Source organism: Wyeomyia smithii, chromosome 2 (genome assembly GCF_029784165.1).
Source record: "Wyeomyia smithii strain HCP4-BCI-WySm-NY-G18 chromosome 2, ASM2978416v1, whole genome shotgun sequence".
NCBI classification, from domain to species: domain Eukaryota; kingdom Metazoa; phylum Arthropoda; class Insecta; order Diptera; family Culicidae; genus Wyeomyia; species Wyeomyia smithii.
In genome coordinates, this window is record NC_073695.1 from 150656392 (window position 1) to 150681203 (window position 24812).

General features: G+C 37.1%; 1 protein-coding gene across 12 annotated transcripts in view; it reads right to left on the minus strand.

Annotated features, from left to right (window-relative positions):
• The window catches only part of LOC129720760 (unconventional myosin-XVIIIa), a 568639-nt gene that overhangs the window by 61286 nt on the left and 482541 nt on the right, over nucleotides 1–24812 (minus strand). Inside the window, exon 9 of one of the 12 annotated variants that reach the window (XM_055672461.1) lies at nucleotides 13877–13993. The exons of the other annotated variants lie outside the window; for them this stretch is intronic. Coding sequence (XP_055528436.1) covers nucleotides 13975–13993 — 19 coding nt within the window. The 3' untranslated portion in view covers nucleotides 13877–13974. Of the gene's footprint in view, nucleotides 1–13876; nucleotides 13994–24812 lie in introns of those variants that run through there. 12 annotated transcript variants of the gene reach the window in all.

The window sequence follows — 24812 nt, forward strand, 5'->3', positions numbered from 1 at the left end:
GCGATTATTCGACGGGGGTGCAGCAGAAAATGATCCGAGCAGTTTTTCTGATACTAATCTGATTAAAGCGTTAGTTGCTCAACTGATTTGATGCAGCCTGGGCAGAACCACAATAGACTCGATTGGCTGTTAACAAAATACAGGTTCGAACGAGCCCATCCATGGCATTTCATATGAGCGACGTGGTCGCAAAGATAGCACTTGACTACATTCAAGTTTTTAATGGGCTCAGAGCATTCAGCGCAATATTTATCCATGCCTATCGGGGTGTCTTACCTGCCAAATGTAAATAAAGGCGGTCTGATTACAAATCCAGAGCGAGCGGAAGACAGCAATTGAGTAGCACGGATAAACAATAGCGATCCAACAGACAGTAGCGGCTCGAAAAACACTTTGCTGTTCGAATAACACTTGAACTTTATCACTATTGTGATGAATTGATGTACTGTTAACGGAAAAACTTTGATATAATTTAAATCACAGGCGATTACAAGGAAAAAAACGATTTTAACTTGGACTGTAAAAAATAGTCACTATAGCGTCACGACAGTGCTGCCAAAAAAAATTTTTCGGTAAATAGCAGTGTAAGTCGTCGTCATATATCCAGCATAAATTTGGCAGATTATAATCACCCAGCACAAATATTCTATCATCGTCTTTAGCGAGTGAAGTCAGCTGCTGAATACAAGGTGAGTGTGCCTCTAAAGTACAGGATTCGAGTTTGCAGGTAGGTAAATTGAGCAAACAAAAATCTTGCTATTCACCAGCTCAATGCTAACAGCTGTTTGTTCCAGTGCATCGTCTCCCGTGAGCGTAACAGATGTGCTCTTTAATTCAGATTTCACACCGATCAATACACCACCACCACGGTGATATTGACTTGTGGCAGTACTACGATCGCAACGGTAGAGGGTATATCTATCAGTAAGCTCTGAGTCGAGAATATCATCCTTCAACCAGGTTTCCGTGAAAACTATCACATCGTAGTCGCACGAAGCGAGAGCGATGAACAGATAGTTTGTTTTGGTTTGTAGGCCTCTCGTGTTCTGGTAGTAGAGAGTAAGCAATCGTTGTGGTGGATATTCGAGCGGGCGGTAATCAGCTGTTGTCGTTCCAAATTGGTCAGTTAGATTTCTGTTTGTTATGAATGTGCTATCGCAATAAGTCGAGTGTCGGACGAAGTTGGAGACGGGCGGGTCAGAAATAATTTAAGTTCGTATCGTTTCCTCCCGGCGTTGGCAGAAAGCGAAAGGAATAACGTGCGTTTGAGCCGTGTTGAAAATCGAATGGTCGAAAGATAATTCCCTACTGCCATGTCGATTTGGACAGGGCTAGCTCCTTCAGCTGCAATTCTATACCAATCTTAAATGAAACGAACGTTAGGTCTTTGATTGTTCTTCCTTTTGGCACTAGTTTAACGACATCAACATCTCGATCGGTATTTAAATTATTTCTGGTTAGTTTTTGGATTTGTTCCACTGTTGCATGAGGATCGAAACCAGACAAATACAACCAGAACAAGTTATCTTTTCAAGCTGCAGCCAACGGTATAGCGTCATCAGGGACACAGTCTTTGGTGCCCTCGAGGATGTTTTCTTGTTACGACGGTTCGTTCATCTGGAATTATAAGCCGTGGCTTTTTTCGCAGATTTGTTGTTTGTTGTGTTCTAGGAACTCGCGGCGTAGCAGGCAAAGGCGTTCGCTGGAGAATAGTGTTTATTTTGGTTGTGTTTAGTGCTATTTCTTACCGTAACTCATCGAGTGCTTTATTTCGATCATCCACAATTGTTTGCATAGCATTGTTCGTAGATGATATGGCTTGACGAAAGCATGCATTGGCCATCATTTTCGTGCAAGCTCTGCACATCCAAAATAATTGTGAACAATTTGCGACGACATCACGCAGTTCAGCGGTCAAACGAGCACACTTCAAATGGAAAGACGACTTACAGAAGCCGCTGCAAATGATTTCATCCGATTTTGCCAAATCGTGGGCACAAGCACAACAAACAGCCGCCATTGTTTTTCTTGCTTATTCGGTTTTCGATAAGAAAGCAGAGTTATCTTTCCCACAATTTCACTAAATATCACCAAAATATGTCGATTTCCAGCCTTCACTGATGCAGTGTTTGACGAAGCAACGAATGTATTATACTCAGCGATAGCAAATTCGGAAAACGTGAGAAAAAGTTCAATTAGAACGGAGCGAAAAAAACAAGCTAATCAAATAATTTACCTGCACACACACATTTGCTCATTTTTAAAAAATCTGATTTTTCTAATAAAACCTACAAAAGATTACCAAAACAATTAAACCAGTCCCATCATTTAGAACTCAAGAACATAGGTGTCGATGGTTGTGAGGTGGCGTGATCCACTTACAACCAACCCAACTGGTCTAGATTCATCCCTAGCCGACACCGGGAGATATTCCGAGGCGAAAAATCTCTGAGATCACGTCTTCCATCGCATGAGGAAGTAAAGCCGTTGGCGCCGGTCCGTTAATCAACGGGTCGTGAGTTAGGGTCCTGGGTGGAGTCGCCTCCCCGGGCGTCGGTGATTGGCACAATAACAGTGACGGAACTAGACCGACGGTAAATAAGCGCAAATAAAAAAAAAATATTTTTTTCAAGGCATATTTTTTCTTGGAAGGACAAAATATTATCTACAACTTTGCCGAAGACACTATGCCAATCAAACAAACCGTTTCAACTGTAGACATATTTTTAATTTCCAATAGAGCACTCTTTGAGGAATTAAGAATATTTTTACAGTCAAAACGGTTTATTTGATTGGCATAGTGTATCTGGCAAAGTTGTAAATAATAACTTTGTTCTTCCAAAAACCTAAATTAATCCACCTAGCGGTCAGACCCAGCCTTTCTCATTCAAACGCTTCAATCCAGTAAATGTATATTCACTCTTCAGGTTCTAAAATATTGATGTTGTAATCTATACATACAAAAATGCAGTCCGGTCTGTCTACCTGTCTGATCCATATAGGCTCGAAAACTACCCAACCGATCGACGTGAAATTGTATACAGGGCTCCTGATTCCTGCATTGAATCTTCATTCGCTTCGTGAACCGTTCGCTGTGGACTAATGTCAATGTAACACGAACGCATACTTCATCGGGCGCGTACATGTGTTCGGATGAACTGAAACGATCGATTCGTGTCTTTCCTTTTTCCTGCTGTTTCTCATTATTTGCCGATTGGATACGGTTCAAAATCACATCGATGCAACTCAGTAAATATTTGTATCGGTTCACCGTGGCATTGATAGATTCATCATGGCAAATAAAATCGGGACGAAGACAAAATAGCATTCGCATCGAATCGTTCACTGAAGCTTACCAGAATTTCTGAGCTTGTTCATACATTTGCTGGTGCTATGAGACAATAGGCCGTATGAGTTAGGCCGAAAATATACTGGCGCGTCTTGCACTGCGGAGACGGTTCGCCTTGCCGTGGGTTAGCTGTACATTAACCTGCGGCAGGGCTTTACTTAGGGCTGTACATTAGCCTACGGCGCTAGTATGTTCACGGCCTTAAAGCGTTGGCTTTATTCGCCGCTGCAAATACTACGAGACAAGCAGGACAAACTTTTTTGTTCATACGGCCGGGATCAAAAAAGCTTTTATTTTTGTATCTATGTCGTGAGGATTCAATAAAACAGCGAGCATAGTTTCTTAAGAAAACAATTAATGTTGGAAATCATACAAAATTTAGTTGAATTTTTTATGATTGACGACGGGGAACATATTGTTCATATTTTTCTCGGTTTTTGAAGATGCATGGCAGCACCTTGTTAGTTGTAAATTAATTAATTGTAAATTAATACAACTAATCATTTGCTTAATTTGCGAGGTCTGTCTCATTTATCTAGAATTTTTAAGAATATTTCAATCCGAATAACCAAATTTTTGAAATATTCGAACAGTTAGTGTGCTTACTAATAATTCTTGTACTCGGTAAATATGGTTACATAAATATTTAAAAATTATTTTTTAATCGATGTTTGCAATATACGGTAAATAATTAAATTGCAGCTTTAACCCTCTAGTGTCCAAATTAATTTTCAGACGGACTTCGAAAAAATCACTTTGAAACTTTATAAACATTTTTTAAGTATTGATTGAAACTTTTTAGAGGTTCAACTGAAGACCATCTAAAGGCGGCACTGGGTACTAGAGGGTTAATTTATTTATCTTGGAGATGAAAAAACGAATTTGCAACCAACAGATTTTATTTAAAAGGTATAGCGCTTTCTTCAAAGCATTCTCATTGCTCGGAGGTGGTTTTTCTTAGTTTCATTTTCGGGGTGAAAAATGCGATACAGCGAAATAATCTTTTGCATACACTTAAAGATAGGTTTGGGCATAGGAAAATGAATGTTGATTAAGAATAACGCAAAATGGCATATTTTAACAATCTTGTGTGCTGGGTTGGCGTGCATTAATAAACTAAGGTTGCTTCATAGGCGTTTTTTTAACGCGGGTTTTTTTACGCGAATTCCGGAATTTACGCGGTTTTTTTTACGCGACACGTATCCCTCACTTTTAGTGCAAAACTTTGAAATGGTTTTGCTGTTTTGCAAGAGAAGTGACGTTGGCATTAAAACTCAATGCGTTTACATAAATAAACGTGTTAAAGCAATGGGGTATGTTTTTCATCATATTTACTCAGATTCTATCAGATTAGTTTGCGTAATAAAGCGCTTCTGTTAATTTGCAAACGATTTAGATCTGTAGCGATTTTGTGCTTTTGGCGCTTACATCAAAATCCTAGCCCACGGCAGTATAAGCTTCTTCCTCGGCAATTTTCATTTTTCGTTTTGATTCGCACCGAAGCATCATTGCGATTGGTAATACCATTCACGGTGAATATTCATCGGCATTGATCTGAGTCACAAAGGCTTCTGAAACGATGTATTCCCATCCGATCGCTCAATATCGCTTCGGATGACTTGAGTAAATCGTAGCCAATACGAATCAAACACGAAGGTAATCATATTACGTTTTAATAACTATTCATCGCCCACAAGCCACTCATAACAGTTCAGTTCACTATAGGCGTTGTTTCCATTGCTGAGTGAATACACTGTTGCCACGTGTTGTTGTGCTTCGGCAATAATGAATGAATACGAATGCAACGAAGTGATATTCAGCAGCCCTGATTGTATATAGGAGTTTTTGGTGCCGATAGAGGTTCCTATGATAGTTTGAGACCCCTTCCTCTTATGGAAGGGAGGGGTCTCATACAAATGAAAAATAAATTTCTGCACAGCTAAAGAACAAACCAAGCAAAAGAAACCGAATTCGGCATAATAGATGTTTTAAGAGGTAACAAATACGTCCAGAAAAGTTTGACGCCCCTCCCTTTTATGGAAGGGAGGGACTCCATACATGTGAAACGCAAATTTCTGCACATCTCGAGAGCTAACTATGTGAATGTTTTCGGGGTAACAAATATGTCCGTAATAGTTCGACGACCCTCCCTTTTCTGGAAGGAAGGGGTTCCATAGAAATGGAACAAAAATTTCTCCTTATCTTGAGAGCTAACCAACTAAATGGAACCAAATTTGGCAGGTGAATGTTTTTAAAGGTAACAAATATGTGAATCACAGAAGCTAACATAATGGTTTGACACCCCTCCCTCTTCTTTAAGAGATGGGTCCCATTCAAATGAAACACAAATTCCGCACAGCTCAAGAACCAATCAAGGAAACACAACAAAATTTGATATGTGAATGATTTTAGTAACAAATATGTCCATAATGGTTCGACGCACCTCCCTCTTCTGGAAGCACATGTTTCTGCACAAATTTCTGCACATCTCGCAAATTAATCAACTAAATGGAACCATATTTGGCAGGAGAATGTTTTTAGTGGTAACAAATATGCTCCAAAATCAACCTCAGGCAACATTTTGAACTGTAAGATGGCAGCTTCCGGTTTCTGGAAAACAGCCGAAAATGGCCGATTTCCCCCCACTATAATAATATCCGGATCTAGAATGAATCACAGAAGCTAAAATCGACCACAGATTCTAAGATGGCGACTTCCGGTTTCTGTAAAACGGCTGAAAATGACCAAACACCACCCAATAATTTCTTGATAATATTGATCAAATCGGTTGTGTAGTTTCTGAGATAATGAAGTTTCGTGATTTTCACATTTCGGTACATTACAGACGAAGTTACAGACCGATTACAGTAAAATTCAATACGGTGTTATGAGGTAGCTAGACTTAATAATTGACACTAAATTTGTGAAAATCGGGTCAGCCATCTCTGAGAAAAGTGAGTGAGTTCAAGTAGTCTTCGGAATATGTTCCTTTTCATAGCTGGATTGCAAAACAAATCAATAGGGTCATATGGAGCAACTAGACCTTCCATTTGACACTGATTTCATTATAATCGGTCCAGCCATCTCTGAGATACATGAGTGAGATTAAACAGTCTTTAGAACACGTTTCTTTTTATAACTTTTGAACCAAAAGTTCAATCTTTATAAATTCAAAAGTTAAGAGTATTTCAGGTAGCCCGTTCATTTGAAACCAATTTTGTTCAAATTGGTTGTGTAGTTTTCTAGATAATGATGTTTCATGATTTTTAAATTTTGATACATAAGCTCTAAACCAACAATCCGATCTTAATAAAATTGAATAGAGTCTTATGGTACATCAAGACCTTTCATATGAAATTGATTTAATGAAAATCGGTCCAGCCATCTTTGAGAAAAGTGAGTGAGAATAAAAATCTGCACATGCACGAACACACATACACACACACACACACACACACACACAGGAAATGCTCATTTCGTCGAGCTGAGTCGAGTGATTTATGCCATTCGGCCCTTTGGAGCACTTTTGTACTTTCGGTTTTGCAAGTGATTGCTATACCTTTCTAGGAGAAAGGCAAAAATGTACCCTGAAAAAAAAAATTTAAGAAAAATTATAACTTTTTTTTTATTTCTTCATGACCGGTTTCGTTGTCCAGGTTATCTCTCGTTGTTTTTATAAAAAAAATCAGTTTGTTCTGGATAATAATTTTTTACTTTCTTCTAATTTTTGCCTTTCTCCTAGAAAGGTATAGCAATCACTTGTCAAACCGAAAGTATAAAAGTGCTCCAAAGGGCCGAATGGCATATATCACTCGACTCAGTTCGACGAGCTGAGCATTTTCTGTATGTGTGTGTGTATGTGCAGGACCGATTCTCATTAAATTAATTGAAAATGAAAGGTCTAGTTGCCTCATAGAACCCTTTTAAATTTCATTGTAATCGGATTTTTAGTTTAGTGGTTATGTATCAAAATGTGAAAATCATGAAACATCATTATCTCGAAAACCACCACACAGCCGATTTGATAAAAACTGATTTCAAATGAACGGGCAACCGATTTGAACAAAACTGGTGTCAAATGAACGGGCTACCTGAAATACCCTTAACTTTTGAATTTTATGAAGATTGAAGTTGTGTTCAAAAGTTATGAAAAGAAACGTGTTCTGATTACTGTTTTATCTCACTCATGTTTCTCAGCGATGGCTGACCGATTTTTATAAAATCAGTGTCAAATGGAAGGTCTAGTTGCCTCATAAGACCCTATTGATTTGTTTTGCAATCGGACTATTACTATGCCTGTTATGTTCAAAACTGTGAAATCCAGCTATGAAAAGCAACATATTCCGAAGACTACTTGAACTCACTCACTTTTCTCAGAGATGGCTGACCCGATTTCCACAAAATCAGTGTCAAAAAATAAGTCTAACTGCCTCATAACAGCCAATTGAATTTTACTGTAATCGAACTGTAACTTCGTCTGTAATGTACCGAAATGTGAACATCACGAAACTTAATTATCTCAGAAACTACACAACCGATTTGAACGATTTTATTATCAGATGAGCGAGTTGGTTAAAGATTAACTGATGAATTATGATTGAACACGTGGTTTCAAATTTCGGCTGCCGTATACGTTCCCATTTTATTTGATTATAATCGAACTTAAGCAACCGTTATGTATTAAATTTTTTATGAAACAACGAAAGTCTATTATCTCAAAGATTACATGACTTATTTGAACATAACTAGTGTTTTACGAACGAGTCATCTCTCCAACTTACCAATAACAAACTTCATAACAAATTGATATTTGAAACACATATCAGTTACACATAAGTTATGGAAAGAAAAGATATTCAAAGACTATTTAAAACTATACCTGCTTTGATCGATACATGTGGCCTCAACATAATTTAAATGTGGTATCGTACTATTTGAACGTTCCAAATTCATTGATTCCTTGCGATGCGTTTAAAGTCTGCAAATGCACGACGAATCGGCCATAGGATATGATCAAAGTCAAATAACAAATCGTTTGAAATGATTGCTTTTATCGAAATGACTACATCCTCGACTTCTGGCTTCTGTACATCGCCGTAATTCTGAATAAATTCATATTAAGTTTCGGCCATTTTCAGCAGTTTTTCTGGCATCAATCTGACACAGGAAATACCCATATTGGGAGGTATTTAGTTATTTTAGTTGTTTCCAGAAACTAAAAAAGGTCGTCTTTAATTCAAAATGCTAGGTTTCTATGCATCATCTCGATTACGGAAATATCCATATTGAGTATTATTCGATCATTTTCGACTGTTTTCTAGAAGTTGGCATTAAGCAATTCAAAATGTTGCCTGAGGTCAATTGTTAGCTCATTGCATTATTCTGATACCGGATATACTCATATTGGATGGTATTTGGTTATTTTAAGCTGTTTTTCACAAACCGCCAGTCTCCATCTTGGATTTCAAAATGGTATTTAAGATAATTTCTGGCCTCTGAGCGTCATTCTGGTTGAAGAACCATTTGTTGAACACCCATATTGGGTGTTATTCGATCATTTTCGGCGGATTCCCAGGAACCGGAAGTCGCCAACCTAGAATCTAAAATGGGGTCTGTGATCGATTTCAGCTGCTGTGTATCATTTTAAATCCGGAGATACTCATGTTAGACGGAAATCGGCCATTTTTGGCTGTTTTCCAGAAACCAGAAGTTGCCATCCTACAATTCATAATGGTGTCTGAGGTCAATTTTTAGCTTCTTGCAACATTCTAGCTCCGGAGATATTCATATTGGGTGGTATTTGGTCATTTCTGTTATCTGGGCGTAATTATGATTCCGAAAACATTTATATTTGGTCATTTCCGGCTGTTTGCCAGACACCGGAAGTAACCATCTTAAAATTCAAGATTGTGTCTGTGATCAATTTTTAGCTTCTGTGCATCTTTCTGGTTCCGGAGATACTCATATTTAATGGGAATCGTCCATTTCAGGCTGTTTTCCAGAAACCGGAAGTTGCCATCTTACAATTCAAAATGTTGTCTGAAGTCGATTTGTGGCTCCAGTGCATCATTACGATTCTGGAAATACCCATATCGGGTGGTATTTGGTCGTTTGCCGCTGTTTTTCCGAAACCGGAAGTCGCCATTTAGCGACAATTTCTGGATTTTAAACGTCATACTGGTTGAAGAAACACTCATATTGGGTGTTATTTGGTCATTTTCAGCTGTTTTTCAGAAACCGGAAGTCGCCATCTTACAATTTAAAATGGTATCTGTGGTCGATTTTAGCTCCTGTGTATCATTCTCGATCCGGATATTATTATATTGGGTGGAAATCGGCCATTTTTGGCTGTTTTAAAAAAACCGGAGGATGCCATCTTACAATCCAAAATGTTGCCTGAGGTTATGGAACCATGTGTTACCACTAAAAACTAGAGATGCACCGAATATTCGGTCGCCGAATATTCGGGCCGAATATCAGCAAAAATTAGATTTTGCCGAATATTCGGCTCGCCGAAAAGTAAGTTTATTATTCGGCCGAATATGCCGAATAAGCCGAATAGTGGCCAACGATTATCAGAAAATATTATAAAAGTATAGTGCAAAGTTCTATGAACGGGGTAAACGAAAACTGAAGATGTTACTTGTGCTTAGAAAGGAATATATCTCATTAAACGGAACACGAACCGCAATCTCCACACATCTCTTTCATGTCTTGTCTGGATGAGGTTTATTTTTCTGAGCCAAAGTCACATCCTCAGTTCTCGTTCATTTCTCGCATTTTTTTTTCATATGGAATCCCTCCCTTCAAGAAGAGGGAGGGATCTCAAACTATCATAGGAACCTCTATCGGCACCAAAAACCCCTACATACAAATTTTCACGTCGATCGGTTCGGGAGTTTTCGAGCCTATATGGATCAGACAGACAGACAGACCGGACTGCATTTTTATATGTCCAACATCAATATTTTAAAAACTAAAGAGTGAATATACATTTATTGGATTGAAGCGTTCATCTAAATCTATTTTAACAAATAAAAGTTTGAATGAGAAAGGCAGGGTGTGACCGCTAGGTGGATTAATTTAGGTTTTTTGCCTTTCTCCTAGAAAGGTATAGCAATCACTTGCAAAACCGAAGATATAAAAGTGCTCCAAAGGGCCGAATGGCATATATCACTCGACTCAGCCCGACGAGCTGAGCATTTTCTGTATGTGTGTCTATGTGTGTGTGTGTGTGTGTGTGTGTGTGTGTGTGTATGTGCAGATTTTTATTCTCACTCACTTTTCTCAGAGATGGCTGGACCGATTTTCATGAAATTAATTGCAAATGAAAGGTCTTGTTGTCCCATTAAACTCTATACAATTTTATTGTAATCGAATTTTTGAATTATGGGTTATGTATCAAAATGTAAAAATAATGAAACATCATTATCTCTAAAACCACTCAACCGATTTGAACAAAATTGGTTTTAGTTGAACGGGCTACCTGGAAAACCTCTAAATTTTGAATTCTATAAAGATTGAACTTCTAGTTCAAAAGTTATGAAAAAAAACGTGTTCTGAAGACTGTTTAATCTCACTCATGTTTCTCAGAGATGGCTGGACCGATTTTCATAAAATTGTGTCAAATGGAAGGTCTTGCTGCCCCATAAGACCCTATTGATTTGTTTTGCAATCGGACTATTACTTTGCCTGTTATGTTAAAAAATGTGAAATCCAACTATGAAAAGGAACATATTCCGAAGACTACTTGAGCTCACTCACTTTTCTCAGAGATGGCTGACCCGATTCCCACAAATTTAATGTCAAATGATAAGTCTAGCTGCCTCATAACACCCTATTGAATTTTACTGTAATCGGGCTGTAACTTCGTCTGTAATGTAACGAAATGTGAAAATCACGAAACTTCAAAATCTCAGAAACTGCACAACCGATTTGATATATATATATATATATATATATATATATATATATATATATATATATATATATATATATATATATATATATATATATATATATATATATATATATATATATATATATATATATATATATATATATATATATATATATATATATATATATATATATATATATATATATATATATATATATATATATATATATATATATATATATATCCTACGCCACCATGCCTAGGACCCGCCAACCTAGGAATGGTAAGTCACCGGTATACTGGTGGACCGACGCGATAGCTGACCTCCGTAGCGCGTGCCTCCGTGCAAGACGGATGTTGCAACGTGCACGTACCGATGCACAGAGGGTAGAGCGCCGTGTAGTATTCGGATCTGCAAGATCGGCGCTTAAAAGTGCGATAAAGGCGAGCAAAAGGGCCTGCTTCGATAGGCTATGCGCGAGTGCCAATACGAATCCGTGGGGCAACGCCTACAGAGTCGTAATGGCGAAGACCAAAGGCGTGTTGGCGCCTGCAGAGCGATCACCAGCGATGCTGGAGCGTATCATCGAGAGACTCTTTCCACGACACGAGCCAAATCCTTGGCCTCCGGTTGCTGAGTCTCACGTCCGACGTTCCAGTATCTCAGACACAGACCAGGGATGGTCGGCCAACCTGCCGGGCATCCAATCCGTGAGAGACGGCAGCCGTGCAGAGGTTGTGGAGGAGGTAAGGGTTACGAATGAGGAACTCATCGTGATCGCCAACTCCCTAAAGGTGAGCAAGGCACCGGGACCGGATGGAATCCCGAACTTGGCCATCAGAACGGCCATGAAAGTGGCCCCCGATCTATTTCGAGCAGTCATGCAGAAGTGCCTGGATGACTGCCTCTTTCCGGACAGGTGGAAGCGACAGAGATTGGTGCTGTTGCCGAAGGCTGGGAAACCGCCAGGGGACCCATCGGCATACAGACCTATCTGTCTGCTGGACACTACGGGCAAGGTTCTTGAGAGGATTATCCTCAACAGACTGGTGAAGTACACAGAGGGTGTAAACGGTCTGGCAAGTAACCAGTTCGGCTTCCGGAAAGGTAGATCCACGCTGGATGCTCTTCTCTCTGTCACCAAGACGGCAGAGGTAGCACTCCAGCGTAAAAGTTGGGGCATTCGCTATTGCGCAATCGTCACGCTTGACGTGAAGAATGCATTCAATAGCGCCAGTTGGGACTCCATAGCGCTCGCGCTTAGGAGCATCCACGTACCGGTGTCGTTGTACAATATTTTGGAAAATTATTTCCAGAATCGGGTACTAGTTTACAACACGGAGGAGGGTCAGAAGTGCGTCCCAATCACCGCAGGGGTACCGCAAGGTTCCATCCTGGGCCCGGTGTTGTGGAATGTCATGTATGACGGGGTGTTGAAACTAAAGTTCCCTGTAGGGGTTGTGATCGTCGGTTTCGCAGACGACATCACGCTAGAGGTCTACGGCGAGTCGATCGAAGAGGTCGAGTTGACGGCCGCGCACTGCATACGCAAGGTCGAAGACTGGATGCACTCTAGGAAACTGAAGTTAGCGCACCATAAAACGGAGGTTACGGGTTGTGAACAACCGCAAATTAGAGCAACAGCGGTGGTCAGAGTCGGTGACTGCACCATTACCTCAAGGCGTTCCTTGAAGCTCTTGGGGGTTATGGTTGACGATAAGCTCACATTTAGAGTCACGTCGACTATGCCTGTAAGAGGGCTTCAACGACCGCTGCAGGACTAGCTCGAATGATGTCCAATAGCTCAGCGGTATATGGCAGCAAGCGTAAACTTCTTGCCAGCGTGGTTTCGTCCATACTTAGGTATGGTGGGGCCAGCGTGGTCCAAAGCGTTAGGTACCCAACAGTCATCGTCGTAAACTGGAAAGTACCTACAGGCTCATGTGCCTGAGGGTTTGTGAGCGCGTACCGTACAGTGTCATACGACGCAATCTGCGTCCTGTCCGCATGATGCCTATCAGCATAGCCATTAAGGAGGACGTAGAATGCTTCGATCAACGTGACACAAGGGGTATTACGAGGCACCAGAAGGTCATTCTCGACGATCAGATGGCAGCAGGAATGGTCCAATTCGCAAAGAGTGGATGGACGCATCGACTTATTCCGGACGTATCCGGATGGGTCGGGAGGCGCCATGGAGAAGTTAACTTCCACTTGACACAGATTCTGTCAGGTCATGGTTGCTTCAGGCAGTATCTACACAGATTCGGGCATGCGGGGTCCCCCATGTGTCCCGAGTGCGCGGATGCGGAAGAAACTGCTGAGCATGTCTTCTTCGTGTGCCCTCGTTTTGTGCATGCGCGGAGCGACATGATGGTAGTGAGCGGGCCAGACACCACTCCGGACAACCTAGTTCGGAGGATGTGTAAAGACCCAAACATTTGGAGGGCGGTTTGTACAGCCGCCTCTCAAATAGTTTTAGAATTGCAAAACAGGCGACAGGTTGACCACCGACACGCCAGTGTTAGCTAACGGCCAGTCTCCAGGTTAGTTAGCTAAGTTAGCAAAGAGATCTATAGAACCAAGAGGGTGCACAGAGCACAAAAGCCGCTCCCCGAAGCAATACCTAGCGGTGGTCCCGGGGAGTATTATGGGCTGGAGACTGGAGGGGTTTTAGTGGGTCCGGTCACTGATTCAAACCAACCCCACACTCCCTGAGGTTGGTCACAAATTTCCCCTCCACCTGAAACAAACAAAAAAAAAAAAAAATATATATATATATATATATATATATATATATATATATATATATATATATATATATATATATATATATATATATATATATATATATATATATATATATATATATATATATATATATATATATATATATATATATATATATATATATATATATATATATATATATATATATATATATATATATATATATGAGAAATGGTCCGCTAGTGATAAAAAAACTTTGGTTGGCTGCTGAACGAGTCCCGTTGTAGCCGTATTGAAAGATGCGCGTATTTTGTTTTCTGAGGAAGGTGATTGAAATAAATGAGTTTTCGAGTGCAGATGCTCGACTATAATATCAAATTTAGAGCTTTTATAGCTGAATATATATAAATATATATATATATATATATATATATATATATATATATATATATATATATATATATATATATATATATATATATATATATATATATATATATATATATATATATATATATATATATATATATATATATATATATATATATATATATATTAGACTGGGACACAGTTGTATGGGAAAAAAGCGTTGGTGTAATTTTTTCGCTCCAATGCACTTTTCGTGTTCCTTATGGGTCCTGTAACAACTGTGTAACTTTTCAGATCGATCGGTGGAACCCCTGATTTGCGCCCGATTTTTAAAGTTTCCATACGATTTTATATGAGAAAATCCACTTTTTCAAAACTTATCCTCTAGAAATTTCCAGTTGGCTCCTAAAAATATACCAATACATGGTATTTGTAGGAAATTTTCCTGGGAATAATTCTTCTGAAGACTGTAAGGCGCTACAAAGTTTTTAGAAAAAGTTATTCACCTTAAACTGATCGAATGTCTGACGAACGGCTCAACATTGAATTTTTCCAGCAACACTGCTGCAGCATGCTGCTGTTGCAAACTCAACAACGTGATGAGAAACAGTTTCGCGTAGAATTAAGCTTGAAAGCGTGATTTTTCGCTCATAGTATCTTCGGAGAAAATGCTTAGAATATCAATTCCTATATTTTGATAGTATTCGTTGTGTGATTCATACCCCTAAAAGTGAGAAATCAGCTTTCTAAACACCCCTACGTAGTGAAAAACATTTTCGTGTGGGATTAAGCTTGAAGGTATGATATTTTGCTCACGTTATTCTCTTTATCCGAGAGCTTGCTTAAAATATTAATTATTAAGTTTTAATGTAGATTGATTACTCCCCCTAAAAGAGGGAAGTAAACTTTCTAAACACCCACCTCGTGTGACAACTTGGGTTCTGGTGCCAATTCAATAGATCATACCCTGGTGTCTTTCAGAAAGGACAACTGTGTAACGGCGGAAACTGATGGAATATGTTTATTTTTATTTTGTTTTGAAAATCTACTCTGTAGGACACTTGTACTTGTTCCTTCAAATGTTGTACCAGACAATTTATTCGTTTTATTTACCACAATAATGTCCTTTGCCAACACTTGATTGAACACACAGTGCTCTGGCTTATATAATCGGACAATGGACTGTATCGATGTTAATCAGTGATAATGAGAGTATAATAAGGTCGCATTTTACGCGGTTTTTTTACGCGGCTTTTTTAACGTGGATTCCGGAGTTTACGCGGTTTTTTTACGCGGATTCCAGAATTTACGCGGTTTTTTTACGCGGATTCCGGAATTTACGCGGTTTTTTACGCGGATTCCGAAATTTACGCGGATTCTTTTGCCGGATTTTGGTTTTCCTTCACTCGGAATGCAAAATTAACGATGGTTTTTTTACGCGGATTCCGGAATTTACGCGGATTCCGGAATTTACGCGGATTCCGGAATTTACGCGGATTTTTTTACGCGGATTCCGGAATTTACGCGGTTTTTTTATGCGGATTCCGGAATTCACGCGGTTTTTTTTACGCGGCACGTATCCCCCGCGTAAAAAGCGACTTTAGTGTATAGGGATCTCAATCAGATACGCAACAGAATTGACTCATTGTTTTTGAGTTTGCGTCGTTTTGACAGTTCGACCATACATTTCTGTCAAGTTTACATCATCAGAACGTAAACGTGCCCTTTGGCTGAAACTTTACCTAGACGTTTTTATAGGCAGAGATGCCATTTTGTGCTATTGGTTTAATTTTTTGAAACACAACTCATTTTCGAAAAGCTATTGAAAAATGCTCTTTCGGATAGGTATTGATCTGGGAGAGAGAAACGGATACAAAGCTGTGTAAGTGTCAAAATGAACCAGAATGAGCTGTTATCGACTGTCAATTTGAACCGAAGAAAAAAAAGCATTTTTTTGCGATGAGTATTGTTATAACTGATACCTTTCAGTTGCTCGAAAAAATATTGATCGCAAACAGTTTTTGCATTCATTGTCGTTTCACAAAATATTTTGGTTTGATTTTACGTAAAATAATAAATTTCATAGGTTTTAAGTAATAATCATGCTAGCGTACTTCGATTATTAAACTTGAGCTTATCTGGATTTAAGGCTTTGGTTACAATTTCGAACATACTTCACTACGGTCGAACTCAAAACTCTGAAAAAACTTTTATACAACGGCAAATTGATGAAAAAAACACAGACGCGAAAAATTAGTTTGTAAAATTTGCACATTATTCGCGTTGAAAAAGATTTTGAAGGCTGTTCGCACTTATGTGAGCTCTCATATGTAATTGTCGAAATGTGCGTGATGGTAGAAGCAAAAATATTTCCTTCCTTCGTTTTCGCACGCAAAAACCAAACAAATATCAGCAACACCATCAACGCGAATTCCTGATGTTACTAAAAACTTCGTTCGAGTCATGCATGCGTTACAGCAAGAAGTTACACGCTATCAGAAAACGACGCATGTGCGTGTTCTCTGTTTTGAGTGTAGTATTCGTTTCTCCCTCCCAGGTATTGATGATTACAAATATTTTTAGAGTCAACACGGTTCGTTTGAGCGGTGTTATTATTATTATATTTATTTTAAGGACCTTTTAACTATTCGTCATTCGGGTCCATTTTGAGCAGTGTGACGTCTTCGGCAAAGTTGTAGATAATAGTTTTGTCTTTCAAAAAAAATATATATGCTCTAAAAACAAATAATTAATTTTTTGAAAAAAACCTAAATTAATCCACCTAGCGGTCAGACCCAGCCTTTCTCATTCAAACTTTTATTTGTAAAAATAGATTTACATGAACCCTTCAATCCAATAAATGTATATTCACTCTTTGGGTTCTTAAATATTGATGTTGTAATCTATACATATAAAAATGCAGTCCGGTCTGTCTGTCTGTCTGTCTGAGCCATATAGGCTCGAAAAGCAACGAACCGGTCGACGTGAAAATTTGTATGTAGGGGTCTTTGGTGCCGATAAAGGTTCTTATGATAGTTTGAGATTCCTCCCTTTTTTTGGAAGGGAGGGATTCTTTACAAAAGAAACATAAATTTCTGCACAACTCAAGAACAAACCAAGCAAATGAAAACGAATCTGGCATGTGGATGTTTTAAGGGGTAACAAATATGTCAATAATAACTGGACGCCCCTCCCTTTTCTGGAAGAGAGGGGTTCCATTCAAATGAAACCCAAATTTTTGCACATCTCGAGAACTCATCAACTAAATGGAACCAAATTTGGCAGGTAAATGTTTTTAGTGGTAAAAATATGTCCATAATGTTTTGACACCCCTCCTTTTCTTAAAAGGAGGATAAATGGAACCATATTTGGCAGGTGAATATTTTTAGTGGTAACAAATATGTTCCATAATTGACCTCAGGCAACAGTTTGAATTGTAACTTCCGGTTTCTGGAAAACAGCCTGAAATGAACGATTCCCATTGAATATTAGTGTCTCCGGAACCAGAAAGATGCACAGAAGCTAAAAATTTATAACAGACACAATCTTGAATTTTAGGATGGTGACTTCTGGTGCCTGGCAAACAGCCGGAAATGACCAAATACCATTCCATATGAATGTTTTTGGAACCAAAATCACGCCCAGATGACAGAAATTGATTTCACAGGCAATTTTATATGCCAAATGACGACTTTCGGTTTCTGAAAAACAGCCCAAAGTGACCAAATACCACCCAATATGAGTAGGGGAACTGCTCCATTTTTCATCTCAGCCCATATATTCATCTCATACTACATGAAAACACAATTGAAAACAAAAAGAAACGCATAAATTCTAACTAAATCGATCTGCTAATCCATGGAATGGATTCTACTTAGTTCACTTTAGATTTCTCATTAAGTAGAATCCTCAAAAACTCACTTAAAAGCTCTAAATTTGATATTATAGTCGAGCATCTGCACTCGAAAACTCATTTATTTCAATCACCTTCCTCAGAAAACAAAATACGCGCATCTTTCAATACGGCTACAACGGGACTCGTTCAGCAGCCAACCAAAGTTTTTTTATCACTAGCGGACCATTTCTCATATATATATATATATATATATATATATATATATATATATATATATATATATATATATATATATATATATATATATATATATATATATGAGAAATGGTCCGCTAGTGATAAAAAAACTTTGGTTGGCTGCTGAACGAGTCCCGTTGTAGCCGTATTGAAAGATGCGCGTATTTTGTTTTCTGAGGAAGGTGATTGAAATAAATGAGTTTTCGAGTGCAGATGCTCAACTATAATATCAAATTTAGAGCTTTTAAGTGAGTTTTTGAGGATTCTAATTAATGAGAAATCTAAAGTGAACTAAGTAGAATCCATTCCATGGATTAGCAGATCGATTTAGTTAGAATTTATGCGTTTCTTTTTGTTTTCAATTGTGTTTTCATGTAGTATGAGATGAATATATGGGCTGAGATGAAAAATGGAGCAGTTCCCCTACTCATATTGGGTGGTATTTGGTCACTTTGGGCTGTTTTTCAGAAACCGAAAGTCGTCATTTGGCATATAAAATTGCCTGTGAAATCAATTTCTGTCATCTGGGCGTGATTTTGGTTCCAAAAACATTCATATGGAATGGTATTTGGTCATTTCCGGCTGTTTGCCAGGCACCAGAAGTCACCATCCTAAAATTCAAGATTGTGTCTGTTATAAATTTTTAGCTTCTGTGCATCTTTCTGGTTCCGGAGACACTAATATTCAATGGGAATCGTTCATTTCAGGCTGTTTTCCAGAAACCGGAAGTTACAATTCAAACTGTTGCCTGAGGTCAATTATGGAACATATTTGTTACCACTAAAAATATTCACCTGCCAAATATGGTTCCATTTATCCTCCTTTTAAGAAAAGGAGGGGTGTCAAAACATTATGGACATATTTTTACCACTAAAAACATTTACCTGCCAAATTTGGTTCCATTTAGTTGATGAGTTCTCGAGATGTGCAAAAATTTGGGTTTCATTTGAATGGAACCCCTCTCTTCCAGAAAAGGGAGGGGCGTCCAGTTATTATTGACATATTTGTTACCCCTTAAAACATCCACATGCCAGATTCGTTTTCATTTGCTTGGTTTGTTCTTGAGTTGTGCAGAAATTTATGTTTCTTTTGTAAAGAATCCCTCCCTTCCAAAAAAAGGGAGGAATCTCAAACTATCATAAGAACCTTTATCGGCACCAAAGACCCCTACATACAAATTTTCACGTCGACCGGTTCGTTGCTTTTCGAGCCTATATGGCTCAGACAGACAGACAGACAGACCGGACTGCATTTTTATATGTATAGATTACAACATCAATATTTAAGAACCCAAAGAGTGAATATACATTTATTGGATTGAAGGGTTCATGTAAATCTATTTTTACAAATAAAAGTTTGAATGAGAAAGGCTGGGTCTGACCGCTAGGTGGATTAATTTAGGTTTTTTTCAAAAAATTAATTATTTGTTTTTAGAGCATATATATTTTTTTTGAAAGACAAAACTATTATCTACAACTTTGCCGAAGACGTCACACCGCTCAAAATGGACCCGAATGACGAATAGTTAAAAGGTCCTTAAAATAAATATAATAATAATAACACCGCTCAAACGAACCGTGTTGACTCTAAAAATATTTGTAATCATCAATACCTGGGAGGGAGAAACGAATACTACACTCAAAACAGAGAACACGCACATGCGTCGTTTTCTGATAGCGTGTAACTTCTTGCTGTAACGCATGCATGACTCGAACGAAGTTTTTAGTAACATCAGGAATTCACGTTGACGGTGTTGCTGATATTTGTTTGGTTTTTGCGTGCGAAAACGAAGGAAGGAAATATTTTTGCTTCTACCATCACGCACATTTCGACAATTACATATGAGAGCTCACATAAGTGCGAACAGCCTTCAAAATCTTTTTCAACGCGAATAATGTGCAAATTTTACAAACTAATTTTTCGCGTCTGTGTTTTTTTCATCAATTTGCCGTTGTATAAAAGTTTTTTCAGAGTTTTGAGTTCCGTAGTGCAGTATGTTCGAAATTGTAACCAAAGCCTTAAATCCAGATAAGCTCAAGTTTAATAATCGAAGTACGCTAGCATGATTATTACTTAAAACCTATGAAATTTATTATTTTACGTAAAATCAAACCAAAATATTTTGTGAAACGACAATGAATGCAAAAACTGTTTGCGATCAATATTTTTTCGAGCAACTGAAAGGTATCAGTTATAACAATACTCATCGCAAAAAAATGCTTTTTTTTCTTCGGTTCAAATTGACAGTCGATAACAGCTCATTCTGGTTCATTTTGACACTTACACAGCTTTGTATCCGTTTCTCTCTCCCAGATCAATACCTATCCGAAAGAGCATTTTTCAATAGCTTTTCGAAAATGAGTTGTGTTTCAAAAAATTAAACCAATAGCACAAAATGGCATCTCTGCCTATAAAAACGTCTAGGTAAAGTTTCAGCCAATGGGCACGTTTACGTTCTGATGATGTAAACTTGACAGAAATGTATGGTCGAACTGTCAAAACGACGCAAACTCAAAAACAATGAGTCAATTCTGTTGCGTATCTGATTGAGATCCCTATACACTAAAGTCGTTTTTTACGCGGGGGATACGTGCCGCGTAAAAAAAAACGCGTGAATTCCGGAATCCGCATAAAAAAAACCGCGTAAATTCCGGAATCCGCGTAAAAAAATCCGCGTAAATTCCGGAATCCGCGTAAATTCCGGAATCCGCGTAAATTCCGGAATCCGCGTAAAAAAACCATCGTTAATTTTGTATTCCGAGTGAAGGAAAACCAAAATCCGGCAAAAGAAACCGCGTAAATTTCGGAATCCGCGTAAAAAACCGCGTAAATTCCGGAATCCGCGTAAAAAAACCGCGTAAATTCTGGAATCCGCGTAAAAAAACCGCGTAAACTCCGGAATCCACGTTAAAAAAGCCGCGTAAAAAAACCGCGTAAAAAAACCGCGTAAAAAGCGACCTTAGTATACTCTCATTATCACTGATTAACATCGATACAGTCCATTGTCCGATTATATAAGCCAGAGCACTGTGTGTTCAATCAAGTGTTGGCAAAGGACATTATTGTGGTAAATAAAACGAATAAATTGTCTGGTACAACATTTGAAGGAACAAGTACAAGTGTCCTACAGAGTAGATTTTCAAAACAAAATAAAAATAAACATATTCCATCAGTTTCCGCCGTTTCATGTACTTTTAAGACACTTGGAATCGAAAACATTTTTCAAGTATTCAAATTTCATGTACCTCCCGTGTGTCATTGAAAGCATTCAGCAATTTCCGCGAGATACAATCTTAATTTTGGTTGAGATAATTTTTTTTGCAGAGATTTTTATTTTTTTATTTTTTTTTATTTTTTTATTTTTAATATATATATATATATATATATATATATATATATATATATATATATATATATATATATATATATATATGTATATATATATATATATATATATATATATATATATATGTATATATATATATATATATATATATATATATATATATATATATATATATATATATTATATATATATATATATATATATATATCATATATATATATATATATATATATATATATATATATGTATATATATATATATATATATATATATATATATATATATATATATATATATATATATATGTATATATATATATATATATATATATATATATATATATATATATATATATATATATATATATATATATATATATATATATATATATATATATATATATATATTCAGCAATTTCCGCGAGATACAATCTTAATTTTGGTTGAGATAATTTTTTTTGCACAGATTTCTATTTTTTTTTTTTAATTTTTTTTTTTTTTTTAATATATATAGATATATATGTATATATATATATATATATATATATATATATATATATATATATATATATATATATATATATATATATATATATATATATATATATATATATATGGGTCATTCCATGTCAAGTGTCAGAGGAAATGTATCGACCATTTTAGATTTTGTCTACGCACGAAAGCGCTTCTACATAAATTGCTGCTATCCTAATGGTATCCTAGAAGGCGTTTGTATAATCGAAGAGTTGTTCCTTAGAGGAGCATCCGTTAATGATGTAACGCAAAAAATCCCGTTCTAGAATCATTTTCACGAGAAGTTACAAGAGAGTTTCCCAACAGGCGAATGGTAATGTTTTTTCCTGATTTAAGGTTTGCTATGACTTCAAAATTGTATAGAATGTGTCTCATCACGTATGCAGTCATTTTATTCTTGAAGATGGTGTGTTCAATTGAATTGTATTTAAAACAAATTTGTGTCGCTGGAAAACGGTATTGGTTATCACAGCAGCTTACGCGATGAGATTTATTAGCTACTAAGGGAGCATGCATAAATGACGTAGCTTTTTTAGTTTTTTTACCACCCTTTCCCCTCTCCCACCGTAGCATTTCGTCACAAAGTCAGACCCCCTATAGATTATTACGTAGCTTTATAACAAACTCCACCTCCAGGCTTACTTGTTCTATGACGTGCTATGATATTAGCAAATTAAGATATTCGGTTATAATAAAATATTTTGGATGCGTTCGGAGATTTGTTTGAACATGTGGTCTTGAATGTAAATATGCAAAATTATGAAATGAAATCTGGAATCAGCATTTTTTTCACGTTATTAACAATGTCACAAGTTGGTTATAAAATTCGAATCAAGGACAAAAGTGTACATGTAACAAGAACCTAAATCAATTCACCTACCGGTCAGACTTAGCCTTCCTCATTCAAATTTATTATGTGTAAAAATAGATTTACATAAATGCTTAAATCCAACAAAGGTATTTATATTCACTCTTTGGGTTCTAAAATATTGATGTTGTAATTGAAGTATAAAATATGAAATTTGACGTAATGTTGGTGCTTAAGAAATAGCGAAATAAAAGAAATTACTCTTAATTTCGAACAATTCAATCACGAGCGATACCGGGAACGTTGATGCCATATATATTGATCAAAGCAGGTATAATGTTCAATAGTCTTTGAATTTCTTCTCTTTCACAAACTTTTGAACAGCATATCAAATTGTTATGAAGTTTGTTATTTGTAAGTTTGAGATATGACTCGTTTGTATCACACTAGTTAAGTTCAAATAGGTCGTGTAATACTTGAGATAATAGACTTTCGTTGTTTTAACAATTTAATACATAACGGTTGCTTAAGTTTGATTACAATCAAATGAAAAGAGAACGTATAGGGCAGCCAAACTTTGAAACCACGTTCTCAATCATAATTCATCAGTTAACCCTTAATTAGCCCGTTCATCTGATATCAATATTGTTCAAATCGGTTGTGTAGTTTTTAAGATAATGACTTTCGTGGTTTTCACATTTCGATACATTAGAGACGAAGTTACAGTCCGATTACAGCAAAATCCAATAGGGTGTTATGAGGCAGCTAGACCTTTCATCTGACACTAATTTTGTGGAAATCGGTTCAACCATCTCTGAGAAAAGTGACTGAGTCCAAGTAGTCTTCGAAATAACTTTCTTTTCATAGCTGGATTTCACATTTTTAAACATAACAGGCAAAGTAATAAACCGTTTGCAAAATAAAAACTATAGGGTCTTATGGGGCAACAAGACTTTCCATATGACACTGATTTTATGAAAATCGGTCCAGCCATTTCTGAGAAACATGAGTGAGATTAAACAGTCTCCAGAACACGTTTCTTTCCATATATTCTGAACCACATGTTCAATCTTCATAAAATTCAAAAGTTAAGGGTTTTTTAGGTAGCCCGTTCATTTGAAATCAGTTTTGTTCAAATCGGTTGTGCAGTTTCTGAGACATTGATGTTTCGTGATTTTTACATTTTGATACATAACCTCTAAACTAGAAATCAGATTACAATAAAATTCAATAGGGTCTTATAGGGCAACTAGACCTTTCTTTTCAAAATAATTTCATTGAAATCGGTTCAGCCATCTCTGAGAAAATCGAGTAAGATTGGGAGAGCGTTACACACACATATACAGAAAATGCTCAGCTCGTCGAACTGAGTCGAGTGATATACGACATTCGGCCCTTTTGAGCACTTTTATACCTTTAGTTTTTGCAGTGATTGCTATACCTTTCTATGAGAAAGGCAAAAAGCGAAATGATAGAAATGATTTTTTATTTCAACTGCAATCCTGAGCAAGACCGCAAACATTGAAATAGTACAATATCAAATTTAAATGATGTTGAGGCCACATATTTTGATCGTAGCTTTAGTTTTAAACAGTCTGCGGGTTACGTTTCTTTCTATAACTTTCAAACCACATGTTTAAACATTATGAAATTCATTGTTCAAGGGTTTAAAAGCCCATTTAT